Consider the following 15,254-nt stretch of genomic DNA (forward strand, 5'->3'; position numbering starts at 1 on the left):
CAAATTAATTCAATCATTCTGAAATTTTATATACTATCCAATCTTGTAATTCTATATTCATTAAGAATATGTTACTGTACTTTATTTTGATAAATATGCATGTATTTTTACCTCAGGTCAAGATCAACTCACGGCCAACAGTGAAAAATCACAAATAAGGAAATAAATGCAAGATAGTGACAATACAAGTTCTGTATTGTCATATTGTCTGATATTAACACTGAGATATTAAACGTAACATAATACATTATTTTAAATGATTCTATTCTATTCAATTAGTGGTCCCAACAGGCACTTAAGCACCTACAACATTTCCAAGTATTTTTGCACTTGGTGCACTATTAGAGTTAAAAGGAACAAATTGGATAGCTTCTGTAACTAAAAACTGAATACTCTAATGAATATTAATATATATATATATATATATATATATATATATGAATAGTTATTAGCAATCACTTCTTACAACTTTTGAGATTGGGCATACAGTCATAGTGGTTCAAGTTTGGCCAATGTAAGGTTTGACAAGTTTTGAGGAATAGATGATCAACTTTAAATCTGTTGGAATGAAGAATCTTGTTTTGGATCCCAGGAACTGTGTCTAGAGTCAGCTGCATGGAAAGCAAGTCCAAACTTGTCAGATTCTATAAATTTAATGTCCTGATGTTCTTGGATTCTAGAGATTAACCTTAGAGATTTTCTTTTTTTTTTTAGTACACCAAACAAGAGTTCACTCATTAAAATGTAATTTTCAAACATGAAGCACCATGGTATGCCAGATTTATGCCTAATCTCTGATGACTTATTGTAAAGGCATCTCCATGGAGTCCAAATACTCATCACAGGAGGCCAAAACTAACCACACAGTCTATCATACCTCTCTTTGAACCCATTAACAGACAAAGCACTCACAACTGACTCTGGCAACCCATTTCACTACTTTTCACAACTCTCAAAGCAAAACATCTAGTCCTTACACAGTTACTAACCACAGTTTTATCAATACCAAGATTACTTGGCTATTGAATACACACTTAAAAGTAGAGATAAGGAAGTTATCTTTAAAAGGCCTTGGATCCACATCTGGATTACTGTGCTCAAGTTTGGTCTCCTGGGTTTCTTGGGAATGAAGCAGTGGAGAAGATTCAGATGCAAGCAACCAAGATGGTTGAGTGGTCTGTGGAGTTCTTTATGAGGATAGATTGAGGATGTGTTGATTGCAAAAGTTGGTTTATAGGAGAAAAAGAGGGAATGTGATAAACATTTAATTTGTTTAATGGGTTTTATAGGATTGATGCAGGAGAAATGCTTCAGCACTCTGCTAGAGGGGCTGGACCAAGCCTGAGCACAGTAATCCAGATGTGGATCCAAGGCCTTTTAAAGATGAATAACTTCTTTATCTCTACTTTTAAATGTGTATTCGATAGCCAAGTAATCTTGGTATTGAATAAAACTGTGGTTAGTAAGTGTGTAAGGACTAGATGTTTTGCTTTGAGAGTTGTGAAAAGTAGTGGAATGGGTTGCCGGAGTCAGTTGTGAGTGCTTTGTCTGTTAATGGGTTCAAGGAGAAGTATGATAGATTATGTGGATAGTTTTGGAGTATTTGGACTCCATGGAGATGCCTTTACAATAAGTCATCAGAGATGAGGCAGAAATCTGGTATACCATGGTGCTTCATGTTTGAAAGTTACATTTTAATGAGGGAACTCTTGTTTGGTGTACTAAAAAAAAAGAAAATCTCTAAGATTTCAGCTTTGAAGTAAACTCACTATTAAAAGGAGTGTAATACTCATCTGTAATTATTTTATACAAAGTAGGTAAACCCATGAAACTTCTATTATTATTGTTAGGTTTGTGTATAGCTAATCTGAAGCCTCTTAGTGAACTTTTATCCACTGATTTTATACACATCATTTGAGAGCTTGCATATGAAAAAATGCTTATTAATCATTTTCATATCATATTTTTGTGTTTATATTGGTGAAACTGCTTAACTGTTTATGAAAACATGCCATAGGTTTTTATTTTTGTGAATTCAAGACTGCTTTTTGTTATCTAGTTTCAGACACATTGTTTTATTTCTTCATGCAAAATTTATTGTTACTTTATTACTTATGAAATATCTAAAAACTGTGAAGTAATTTCATAATATGAATTTGTGATATGAAAATTGAAGTTTTTTTGTTTTTTTTTTAAATCTCTTTGCAGGTGCTTCATTTTTTTAAAAAATACTGTAAGTGATTAAGTAATCATGTCAGGCTCATATTCCAATGGTTATCAGTATTCCTCTTATTACAGCTCTGATACTTCAGGATCTGGTAAGCATTGCTATGAAGAAAATTCTTTTAAAAAAGCATAATTTTCTGTAGGAAATGAAATTAAAAATGTATTATTTTAAGATATAGATATGTGGTATAAGTTCAACACGCACATGCACGCTGTATTGCAATTCATGCCATGGATGTTAAAAAAAATCATGTTGATTGTTTGACAGTAATGATCTAATAAGACAGTGTGAACAACAGACTTGAATAATTATTATAGAGACTTATAGGTTGCATTTTTGGCCTGTTTTGTGATGATACGGAGCATAAATGGTTATTCTTATCTATGGATGAGTAGCTTATTAAGATTTGATATAAACAACTGTCATATGGAATTGTGGAGGGAAAATGAGTTTTAATTATTATAACTTAATGCTACCAAATGAAGTTCCACTTTTTTCAAAAGTCATTTCATCCTCCCTTACCTTTGATAAAATCCAGATTGCCAAACCAAATTAGATCTTCTTGCTAACATTTAGTTCTAATCTTTTGTAATACAAACACATCATTCATAACTTCTACTTCCAAAAAAAAAACTGTCTTTTTGTGTTTTTTTTCCCATCTAAAACATAATGGTTATCAAATTTACTGGTGTTTACTAATAGTGAGTTTTGAATTTGTGAATCTTAGTAATGCATGTTAGTATTTTAGACATCTAAGTGTCTCAAGCACTGATAAAGTTCAAGTGAATCTCAAAAACTACAATGCCTATTCTAGTGACATTCAGAGAATTTTAATTCTTGAATATCTTTATTTATTTAAACATTAAATTAAATATAATTATACTATCAAGTTATCAAACGGCTTTAATGTTTCTGGTTTTGAACAATCGATAACATCCTCAATTTGTTGACAGGTTTGTATCATACTTCCATTATACTTTAACTAAATTATCAGACCTACTTAACCTGTTCTGTTGGAAACCCAATGAAGAGCATTTGTCATTTTGTTTACTGCAAAGTTAGCCAAGAACCTTCATCAGATTCTTTGTTACCTGCCACCACATCCACACATGGGAACTGGTCTTCAGGCCAGTTCCTGTTTGGGATATGGCAAGGAGTATGTAATAGTTGCTATTTATAGTTCAGTAAATGTTGCAATAATTACCTGAAAAAAAAAAAAGTCTCGCATCCATTTCACCAATATTCATGGCCTTATGCTGGTGACCGTATAATTTATTATCTAAACTGGGACATTTTTGAGAGTGGGTGTGGGGTGAAGAGGGGCTAAAATTATATAATAATTTGAAATATTTATTTATTGATCAACACTTCAGTTTTATTATTGGTGGATCTATTAAATAATTCTATTAAAAACTTTTCTTAAATGAAATTTTTCTAAAGAAAATAAAAACAACGTACTCCCATGTTCATTAAAGCAAAATCAAAAACCTCATTATATTGATTATCTACACATTAAAAAATACATAAGCAGAATAACTGTTCTTGGTAAATATGCACTTTAATCAGTTCATTGGGCGTATCTGTCTCTAAACTATGTCACTAGTATTTTTGCAAAGATTGCATTTTTTCAGTATATTATTTTCAAGTTTTTCATAAAATTGCTTGAAGTCTTCAAAGTTGCATTTTATGTTTAATGAATTAGAAATTATTAACACTTCTTTGTAGGCCATGGTATTTTTAATTGAGAATATACTCTCTCTCTCTGCAGATGCTGAGGTACTTGATAAGCTCAGAGGAAATTTTACTAAATGGAGAATATTCTCAATTCTAATTTTTATTTGTATTGAAATGTGTAAATATTTCAACCCAAATATTTCCACAGGCACTATCTTTTTATCTCCATTCAGAGTACCTTTCTTCAACAAATATTTTTACAAGATAAAACTTGTCAAATAAGTTGTCTCAATTTATGATTCTTTGGAATGTTTCATCTTAGATGCTGCCAAATCATATGCCTGATCAGTATCATTCCAGTACAAAATATAAATTTAATTCTTGTACACCATTTCAGCTCTTATAATTTAATTTGTCCAGTTCTTGCCTTGCTTTTAAAGGAACAAATTTTAATGTCTTCCTATTCACAATCTTTATTTTCAAGAATTGCAATTTGCTAAAAGCTTAAAGCTGAAGTTCTTTGGTGCTCCATTCATTAAATACTTTGATTAAAGATTTCCAACTGGAGGTCTCATTTTTTAAAAAAAAAATCAGTATTACTATACTTATTGTACAGCAACTGGGTGGTACACCAAGTGGCAGGCAGTGCAGCAATGTTGAATACTTCTCCCACCACCCTTACTTCAAGGAGTTGGCTGTCCCTCACCGCTTGTATCTGGGTGTGCTTCATTTTTATCAACTAGGACTTTCTATGTTATCATTGAAAAATAAGCGTTAGTTACATTGCACCGTGAAAAGTAAGTAAAAAAAAAAAAAAGAAGATAGTGATAAAAAAAATAAAATACTAAGACAAATACTAAACTGGATGGGATGCTGGGACAACAGACTTAAACCAGGGCATTCCTAGCCAAACTGGGGCATGCAATCATCCTACTGAAATACAAACATAAATGATGTGCTCTACCACTAAATTAAAACTAGATAGGAGACTAGATCTAGATGTCTGAAAGATCTAGTCTCCTATCACTAAATGAGCTGCAACTTGCACTATGACATCTTGCCATTTCAAACTACCTGCTACACTCCTTTCACTATAAGGATGATGCATGTATATTGATTTTAAATTAAAGATGCCAAGCAATTATATTCTGGTGTCATCCTTTATCCAAGTGTAAGCAAACAAAGTTTGCATGGGAAGTATCTTCATGACTTTGCGTTTAGTCATTAACCTCTATATACAAGTAGCAAAGCACACATCCTTTGTGGGGGGGGTTGTATAATGCTGTGCATTGAGGGAAGGGTCATTACCAAGACCGGGTCGACCTTTATTGAATTATGTTAAAGTGCAGGGAAAGCTCTCCAAAAATTCTGAGTGATCTATGACTCTAAATCTCACTGAATGACCCTAAAAGAATCACTATAAATCTCACTGAATGACCCTAAAAGAGGTTGACTTTTATTGATGTCTCATCAGTGGGAGCCAGATGCAGAAGGGATACCAAGGTTGAAGTCATATATTTCCAACATACAAATATATAAAAGGTGTATCACCTTATTTTTAAGTTATTCTGGATCCGAGATAGATGTTGAAACTTTTTTCACTTGGTTATACTATAAATTAAAGATTTGGAGAAATTATATTCTTGGTGTAATCCTTTATGCAAGTATAAGCAAACAAGGTGTATGAAGGATTAAACCAAGAATATAGCCATATTAAAGAAACTTCACTTGAACACTTCGTTTGCTTACACTTAGATAAAGAATTAAATCAAGAACATAATTTCTTGGCATCATTAATTTACAGTGAAATATTAGTAAGTTCAATAAATTAATTTATTTATATTTAAGTTATTAAAAATTAAATTATTTTTAATTTAATATTCTTCTTCTGGTGTTGTTTATACTATGAAGTGCAATTATGAATAATCAACAACATCTAAGTATTTCTATGTCTGTTAATTTAAATTATATCTGATATGTTGTGTTCTTGTTTAAACCTTGATCCAAGACCATAGCATTCCAGCTTATGAAGTATCTTCATGACTATGCTAATTGTATATAGAGGTTGTTAACTTCACGTCGTTTACCTCAGTATCCCATAATAATGCAAAACATTATGGGAATTGCCATTACTTAGACTGGTTTTATTGAGGCCTCATGACCAAGAGCCAGACTCATGAAGATACTAAGATTTCATTAATGTAGAAGTCGTATTTTCCATATACAAATAGTAAAAAGGTGTATCACCTTATTATTATTAAAAGAGACCTCCAGGGAGTCAGGGACTCATCGAGGGAGGCCACATATTACACAGACTAGTTATCATACTTATTCTTGAATTCATTCACACTGCTTGCACTCACAACATCTAATGGCAATCCATTCCAATCACGTGCCACCCTGTGAGAGAGAAATCTATCCCTCACCTCTTCTTAGTGGCATTCATTCTCAGCTTCCAAGGATGCCCTCTTGTCCTTTCCCCACTCTCCATAAATTGAAAATTCCATCAACTAAAATCCTGTCTGAAATAGTGTCTGCAGTCTACAAATTCTCAATCTGTCTTCATAATCAGGATATCATTAAGGCCTTGTAAAGAGGCAAAATGACATCCTTATCTTTACATGATGTTTGTTTCAGCATTGCAAATTATCTTTTGAGTTGTATTTGCAATCTTTGCTACATGGCCACTGAACTTCAACTTCCTATCTACTACACTCCAAGATCCCTAGCTTCAAGTTTCCTAGTTTCTTCCATCATAATCCCACCAATATAATATGACATTGAATATCTGATCATGCAGAAGTGAATGACTTTACATTTACTGACATCCATTTTCCTGTGCCACAATTCCATCTTATTCAAATCATTCTGCAAGTACTGCCTATCAGTAGCATTCCTGATTACCCTACTTATCTTTGCATCATCAGCAAATAAATTGTTTGTCAGTTCCTTCCCAATATTATTAATGTACAAATTGAATAACAGTGAACCAAACAATGATCCTTGTGGTACACCATTGGTTACTTTAAATCTTGCAGACTCACATTTCCCATATACCAATTTTGATATCTGTCAGTCAGCCATCCTCTTATCCATGCTAATATTCTATAAACAAACCCATATTCTCCATTTTATGCAGCAGTCTACCATGCTGTATTCTGTCAAAGTCTTTCCAAAATCCAAAAGTATCATGGTGTATCCATTCCCCTTGTCCAGTTCAATGGGTAACATTGTTATAAAATGTGAGCAAGTTGCTAAAACATGACCTTTCCTTAGTAAACCCATGTTTCTCATTACAAGCACTAACCAATTTTTCCAAATCTTCACCACCACTCCTGGGATACTAATTGGTCGATAGTTGGATACATTGGTCTTTGCACCACTCTTGTGCAATGGAATTACCATACATTCCTGCAGAATCTTCCCTGTTCTTAGACTCATTAAACAGCCTGGTCAAAGGAAATAGCCAGTTCAGCTGAACACTCTTTTAGCACACGTGCTGATATCCAATCAGTCACTATTGCTGAATTCTCATTCAGTTTGTGGAACAGCTCTAATACCTCGTCCTCATACGCCTGAGTTTCTTCATCCAGTGAAGAGGTAGTAGTGAGCTCAATGTTGTGCACACCAAGTTGATAGCTTTTAACAAAATAGGCACTCATTAGTTGATCACTTTTTAACAAAATGGGCACTCAACCTTTTCTACATCTGTAATCCTCACATCATCTGCATTTAGAAGAGTTATTCTTTCATATTCATTCTTTCTTTTACTTGCAACATATCAATATAATTCTTGTGGGTTGTATTTAGCATGCAGAGCTAGTTTCTTTTACTCAGACTTTGTTTTCGTACATTAGTTGTGACTATTCTAGCCTGCTGCCTTATAATTTTTATAATGCATGCAGTATTTCTTCCACATCATCCTTTTCTCATAAATCTCTTGCTTAATAATATTATACATCCATTTGACTCCTACTCTATTTATTCTTCGAACTCTCAGGACACACTCTGATATTACATCGTTTAAGTATTGTTTAAATGCTTCCCATGCACTGTCGATATTTTTCCATCCATCCATCAACCAATCCTATTCCACTGAACTCAGTATACTCCTCAGTTGGTCATAATTTCCTGCTTTGTACTTCAGCATGTAACCTTTTTTGAATGGAACATCCATAAACTTAGTCACTTCCCGAGTGCGTACCACATGATCTGTCACCAACCAGAGGCAGAATAGTTACGTCTTTAACTGAAACGCCCTCTGACCCTATAATCAACTCTAACACTCTTTGACCTCAAGTTCCTTCTGTCACGTGCTGCTTGAGGAAGTTGTCTCACAATAGCTCACTAAATGCATTTTAATTCTCATAAGGTTCTATTGCTACCCAATCAATATTTGGATAATTAATTATTAGAATACTATGGATCAGAGTTTTGATTGGGCAATTGATTATAAGTCAACAGCCTAAGTAGCATATTCAAACATTTGCACATGAAGTAACTTTGCGTTTAAAATTTTGTTCACTTACTTTTGGACAAATGATTGAACAAGAATATTATTTCTTGTAAAATGTAATTTTCTTTGTTGCCAATTGAAAAACTTTCCATTTTTGAAGTTCAGCTATCCTCAGAAGTATTCCTCAACCTGTTTTATTTCCTCTATTGTCCTTGAAAATACATTCTCTTAATATTCTCTCTAAAATACATTCTCTTAACATTCTATCCCTGTAGGTCTATCATCTTCAACCAAGTCTTATGTTGATCATTTTTGGCCAAGTCAAGCTGACCTGTGCCAGAAGGCACAGATCAGAATATGTATACATGCATTTCAACATCCCTTTTGATCCATAGTTACCCTTATGTGATGTAATTTCCAACCTATTCTTATTTGAAAACTGAAACTACACTCTGCATATCACGATCATTTCTACACTCTTGTCTCGAGGGTGGCTGGAATTACATTTGACTGCATTTCCTTAACACCTCTAAGTTTCTCTGATGTTCAGGGAAATTTGCAGTGAAAGTGTTCAGTGAGAGATTGGAAATCCAATCTCTCACTGAACACTTTCTCCAAACATCTAACTCCAAAACCATTCAAATGCAGACCACTAGGCACATACAAGGCTTTTTATTCATCAAATTCACTTTATACATATAAAAACTGCATATTATTCCATCTGCAATCTTCTCAATGACTCATTAGCAATTATGTCCCTTATCAGTCAGTCAGTCCTTTTATATCGTGGTAGCAGACTCGGTCTTTGCTTTCTTACTCTTCTTTTTTTTTGCCTTTTTCAGCTAGTTTTTCATATTCATTGCATATTTCTCACCTTTCAAATCACTGTTGCTTGCCAGAACAATCAGTACTTTCACTTTGTGTAAGCATATAGTAAGCATGGTATATGGAAACAGCACATACAAACTTCATGAAATAGATCGTAAAAAAACCTTGGGCCAAGATTGGAAATTCTTTTATTTATTTATGTTGTAAATTACCTGCTTGTTCAGAACCAGAATGTGAAGGGATTTTTGTGAGTCCTCAGAGGAAAAAATTGGATGAACAGTTTGAAAAAAGCAATGCAAGTTGTAGAAAAAGAAGCATGGATTAGATTTTATGTTACTAACACACTTCATCAGGGACACAAGACTTTTATTAATTGATAATAATAAAAAAAACAAACAGAATAATTAACATAATTTTTTTGCTAACTTAAACATTCTAGTACATAGTACAGTAAAAAAAAAAAAAAAAAAAAAGTTTAATTTTGTTTAAATAATATGCATGCAAAAGAACAAAGTTAGTTATATGCTATCATATTCTGTAGCATAATGCATGTCACATCCTTTCCAGTTTTAGATAGTCTCAAGTCTAAAGTATCTTTCAGCTTGGTAGCTCCACATAGAAAAAAATTGTGCATGAAGTATTGCTTATATTTTCTGGTAGTCTGGTAAGCCAACAGTTATTAAAAAAGCAAAGATTTAACAATATAATCTTCAGACATTCTAGGTAGTTTAGTCAGTTTATTCATCACTGGGCATGACACACATAATTGTTATATAAGAAAATTTAAAGAAGCCTCAGTTTATTAAAAAAACAAACATCTGCAGATATGGTATGTGGCATGCATTATGCCACTTGAATGTGACAGCAATATTTTATTATTATTATTATGGGATCCCTCCAGGGAGCCCAAAGCTCATCGAGGGAGGGCACCTACTCTACAGCTCTCTTCTCTACCACTCAACTAGATATATTATATTTATGTCAATAAATAATAATTGGCATTTTTCACTGTTATATACACTAGACTGTTGAAGACTGTCAAAATCTTTCATGTGCAATTATTCTGTCTAGTTTGTTTATAAATGAATAAAGTCCTTTTTTTTGCCATTTTTTTATTTTATTTAGGTTGTCCTTTAATTCTTTCATTGTTATCATATCATTTAAGGTATTTTGTAAGTTTCTGGTGTAATTATTTTTGATGCCAGTATTATCCATTCAAAAGAAGACAAAAATCAATAATAGACGACTTTATGGCAAATGAAAAAGCAGCAAACCTCTTCCTAGATGTTAAAGTTAGAAGAGGGCTAGAAATTGACACAGATCATTATTTAGTACAGGCAAAACTAAGATTTCCACCAAACTAGCTACAAAAAATGCAAAAAAAAAAAAGAACTCTAGAGAAACAGAATATAATTACAAAGTAAGACTACTAAATGATTCAAGTATAAGAAATTTATACCAACAGAGGATTAATAACTACTTAGAAAAAATACAAGAAATGAAGACATTGAGAAAGAATAGAATAATATAAAAGAAATTATTGCATCAGCAGCATGAAAGTCTAGGAACACACAAAAAATATCATAATAAAAAATTACATATATGGGACAATGAAATAAAAATAATTATAGCAAATAAAAAGCTAGCTTCTAAAAGAATGGTTAAGTAGCAAAAAACAAGATGAAATTGAATATAAAAAAAGACGAGCAATAGCTAAAAGAGAGACAGAGAAAGCTGGGAAAAATTTGTATCATATCTAGAAAATGACATATACAAAATAAGACCCAGTGTGTACAAAATACTAAAACACATGAATGCAGATATAAAAGAAACTGCAAATATAAATTGTGAAATAGATGTAAAAGAATTCTTGGATTACTTTACAGATCTTTGGACGGATAATGCTGGCATCAAAAATAATTACACCAGAAACTTACAAAATACCTTAAATGATATGATAACAATGAAAGAATTAAAGGACACCTAAATAAAATAAAAAATGGCAAATCAGCAGGAGAAGATGGGATAAACTCCGAACTGTATAAATTTGCTTGAAAAAATTTCATCAAAGATTACTAAAATTTTTGTGTGGGAGAGTTAATATAAGGCATCAAGGTAGGGTTGGGGCTAATGGGGGTCTTAAATTCATGTACACTAATACTAGGAGTATTAGGAACAAGAAGGAAGAGTTTTTGGCCATGGTTGGCACTTCCAGACCACAGGTTATAGGTATTAGTGAAACATGGCTGACTGTAGATGATATAACTAGTGGGATTGAATGTGATGGGTATAGTGTGTTCAGGAATGACAGAGAGAATAAAATGGGGGGAGGAGTATTGTTGATGATAGCTGATGAGCTCCAGCCAAGGAGAATAGAAGTTGAATTGCAGGATAGAGAAAAGAGCACATTTGAGGCCATTTGGTGTGAGATTGTGGCTAGCAGAACTAAATACAATTGGGTGCTGCTATAGACCAGGTGATGGAAAAGATGGTGGTGACAGTATGCACAAGCAAATAGAAGAAATGGGTGGAAGGAGGGTGATTATTATGGGAGATTTCAACTATGGTCGCATTGATTGGAGTGAGGAGAGGACACACGGGAGGAAGGAACTGGATTTTATGCGGTTATTAAGGGATAACTATCTGCGACAGCATGTAATGGAAAATACTAGGGGTCAGAGAGTGCTTGACCTAGTAATTACATCTGAGGATTTGGCTGTAACAAATATGACGATGTAAAAATAATCATATTAAAAATTCTGAATATTTTTACGTATTAATTTTGCTTGTTAGTTTTTGTTTTCATACACGCAGTGTCTGCACTTGTGATGTGCTCGTTATGAAAATATTATATTAGAAATAACATGTAAAGAAGTAAAAATATTGAAGTACTTACTAATTGATTATTTGTATTATTTATAAGAAAGTTTGTTGTATTTTAAATGTTGAATTTTGTGTTTATGAAAGACTTTCTTCAGCGCTGGTGGATACAGCGAGTCAGCCATATTTTTACAATGCGTAGTTTCTGACGTTGTTGAAGTGCGCATGCTCCCGGAGTGAACTTGATGTTTGATTGACAGCTGACAAGAAAGCGTTGCGTATCCAAGTTACAGTGGTAAACAAGAGAGCGTTCGGAAAGTTTTTAGAACACTGGCCGAGGGATATTCAAGTTGGGAGGAACTTGATTTTTTGTGTGCGGCAGTTAAAAGGAAATTTTATATTGTATTCCGAAAAAGGAATAGTGGAAATAATATGTTCCAAGAAGGAATAAGTACAGAAGAAAAAGGAAATCTTGAAACTAAGTTTTTATAAACTGGCCGAGGAATATTCAAGTTGGGAGGAACTTGATTTTCTGTGTGCGGCAGTTAAAAGGAAATTTTATATTGTATTCCGAAAAAGGAATAGTGGAAATAATATGTTTCAAGAAGGAATAAGTAAAGAATAAAAAGGAAATCTTGAAACCAAGTTTTTATAAACTGGCCGAGGAATATTCAAGTTGGGAGGAACTTGATTTTTTGTGTGCGGCAGTCAAAAGGAAATTTCATATTGTATTCCGAAAAAGGAATAGTGGAAATAATATGTTTCAAGAAGGAATAAGTACAGAAGAAAAAGGAAATCTTGAAACTAAGTTTTTATAAACTGGCCAAGATATATTCAAGTAGGAAGGAACTTGATTTTGTTTTGTGTGAGGCAGTAAAAAAGAATTTTTAAAGGGATCTTGAAAAGAGCCTTAACAGGAAGAGAATAAGACTATGAACATTTTTTTTGTGATTGTAAAGAAAAAGTGTTTTGTCTTAAGAGTAAGTTTGTATTTTTTTAATAAGGCCTTGGATCCATATAATCTGTATTTGTAGTTATGTATTTTACTAGAAGTGTATATATATTGTTTTAAGTTTTATTAAATGTGTTTATTTTGTACTTGGTGTTGAGTCAATGATTAGCTGGATTCTGAAAAAGTGAGTTAAAGTCATTGCACCAATTGGAGTGAACTCTTTGTGCAAATATAATAACATATAGGGACACTCGGAGTCAAAAATAAAAATAATTGTTAGTAAATGAAATATTATTTATAATACACATTATAAATAACTAATGGCGCAGCCTATACAGGATAAATAAATTCATTAAATATTAACAATGGCGCAGTCGACGACAGGATAATTGGTTATGACTAAACTATTTTAGAATCCAAAAGGCAAATCTTGACTCAAATCAAAAAAAAAAAAAAATGGCTACAGAAAATAGTAATATTAGTAGTAAAGTTCCTTCAGTTAATGATGAAGAATTTTTTAGGTTAATAAATCCAACCTTAGTAATACCTTCTTTCTCAGGTGATAGTAGTGAAAGCATAGAAACATTTTTTAGGTATGCAGAAAAAATTAAAGATTTAGGAAATTGGTCAGATTTTCACTTGTTAATTATACTTCGTAATAAATTGTTGGGAAAAGCCAAAACATTCTTAAATACATCTCCTTTACTAAGAGATACTGACAATTATGCAACCTTTAAAAGTTTGCTAATATCAGAATTTTCAAATGTAAGAGAATTAGGGCCTAACATTTGGAAGATTCAACAGTGTATCCAAAGTAATAAGGAATCTGTTTCTGAATATTATCATAGATTGTGGACCATTGCTCATGGATTTAATATTTCATCTGAAGAGAAATCCTCTTTAGAATGGTTGCTCTTTAATCAATTTAGGCTTGGCCTCAAGGATAATTTAAAAGAAATAGCGTATAAGAAAAAAGTTAGAAACCTTGAACAATATTTTGAGCTTGTTAAAGAAAAGGAAGAAAGATTAAGAGATATTTTTCATTCCTCAAGCAATAAGCAAGTAAATTCTTTTCAGCATAATCAAACTCATTCTTCTAGCATTGTGGGTACTGATAAAATGAGAGAAGAAAAGCATCAAAAGGGTAAAGCTGAAAATAAAAAGAAAAAGTCTAAGGAAACTTCTGTGAATTTTACTAAAGATATTCCAGAATCTGATTCCAGGGTAAAATTACATGATTTGGAAAAATATGAGGAACTGAAAACATTTCTGAGTGAAGAAATAGAAAGACAACAGAGACCCATAGTACAAGGACAGGAACTTCTGTTTAAGATGATGTCGGATTTATCAATATCCAAAAATCTTACAGATAATCAATCTTTTTCTTGTAAATCTGATAGCATTAACAGGAATAAAGCATCTCATAGGAGATACATTCCAAAATGTTTTAGATGTAATAAACAGGGTCATTTTGCTAAAGATTGTTATGTTAGAGATAGATCTTGTTTTCAAAATAAGAAATCGGAGAATAAAGGTAAATCTGGAATTAATTATTATTCCAATATTATACTGGCAAGGACAGAAATGTCAAACTATTCACTAAACATGGGTAAAGCCAAAGACAGCTATAACCATAAAAGAAAGTTTGATGTAGCATTAGCTCCTTATGCTAATGAAAGTAATCCTTTAACAGTATTACAAGGATTTATTGAAGATGTACCTTGTGATATCTTACTTGACACAGGTGCACACATTTCACTCATTTCTTATAGCTTATTTAACAAAATTAAATCTCTAATTCCAAATGATATTTCAGTTTTAAGCAATCCAATTAAGTTAAAAGGAATATTTGAATCTGAAATTTCAGCTTATAAGCAAATCAATGTCTTTATTTCAATTCCTTGTTTTCCATTAAAGGTTTCTCATTCATTAATTGTTCTTCCAGAATCTTCAAATCCAAATGTACAAATAATATTTGGAATTGATTTTCTGAAACGTCATGGGTTTGTGTGTAATTTTATTGATAATACAGTATCATTATGTGGAATAGAATGCTGTTTGGATAGGAATTCAGGTGACAGTGGAAAATTAGAGCAGTCTCCTGAAGTTTTTCTAGATACTAGTGATAGTGATCAAGTATTTAATATTGAAACTCTAAAGAATAAGGATCCTAGTATACAAATTTGGAAAAAGGATAAGATTATCCAAGCTCAAAAGGATGATCCCATACTAAAAACTATTTATGAGGCAGTATTGAAAGAGGAAACTCAACTAGATACATTTTTGAATCTGGAAAA

General features: G+C 32.4%; 1 protein-coding gene across 2 annotated transcripts in view; it reads left to right on the plus strand.

The window, feature by feature from the left end:
• Window positions 1-15,254, plus strand: part of LOC150095364 (syntaxin-7-like) — a 275,749-nt gene that overhangs the window by 13,546 nt on the left and 246,949 nt on the right. For both annotated transcript variants that reach the window (XR_016550052.1, XM_090410144.1), the window contains exon 2: window positions 2,209-2,318. Coding sequence is in view for 1 of the 2 variants with exons in the window: in XM_090410144.1 (XP_090266270.1) it covers window positions 2,252-2,318 (67 nt within the window). In the remaining variant the exon portion in view is untranslated. The remainder of the gene's footprint in view (window positions 1-2,208; window positions 2,319-15,254) is intronic.

Source organism: Typopeltis vanoorti, chromosome 20 (genome assembly GCF_054136105.1).
Source record: "Typopeltis vanoorti isolate ZY-2024b chromosome 20, IOZ_Tvanoo_1.0, whole genome shotgun sequence".
In the NCBI taxonomy this organism is placed as follows: domain Eukaryota; kingdom Metazoa; phylum Arthropoda; class Arachnida; order Uropygi; family Thelyphonidae; genus Typopeltis; species Typopeltis vanoorti.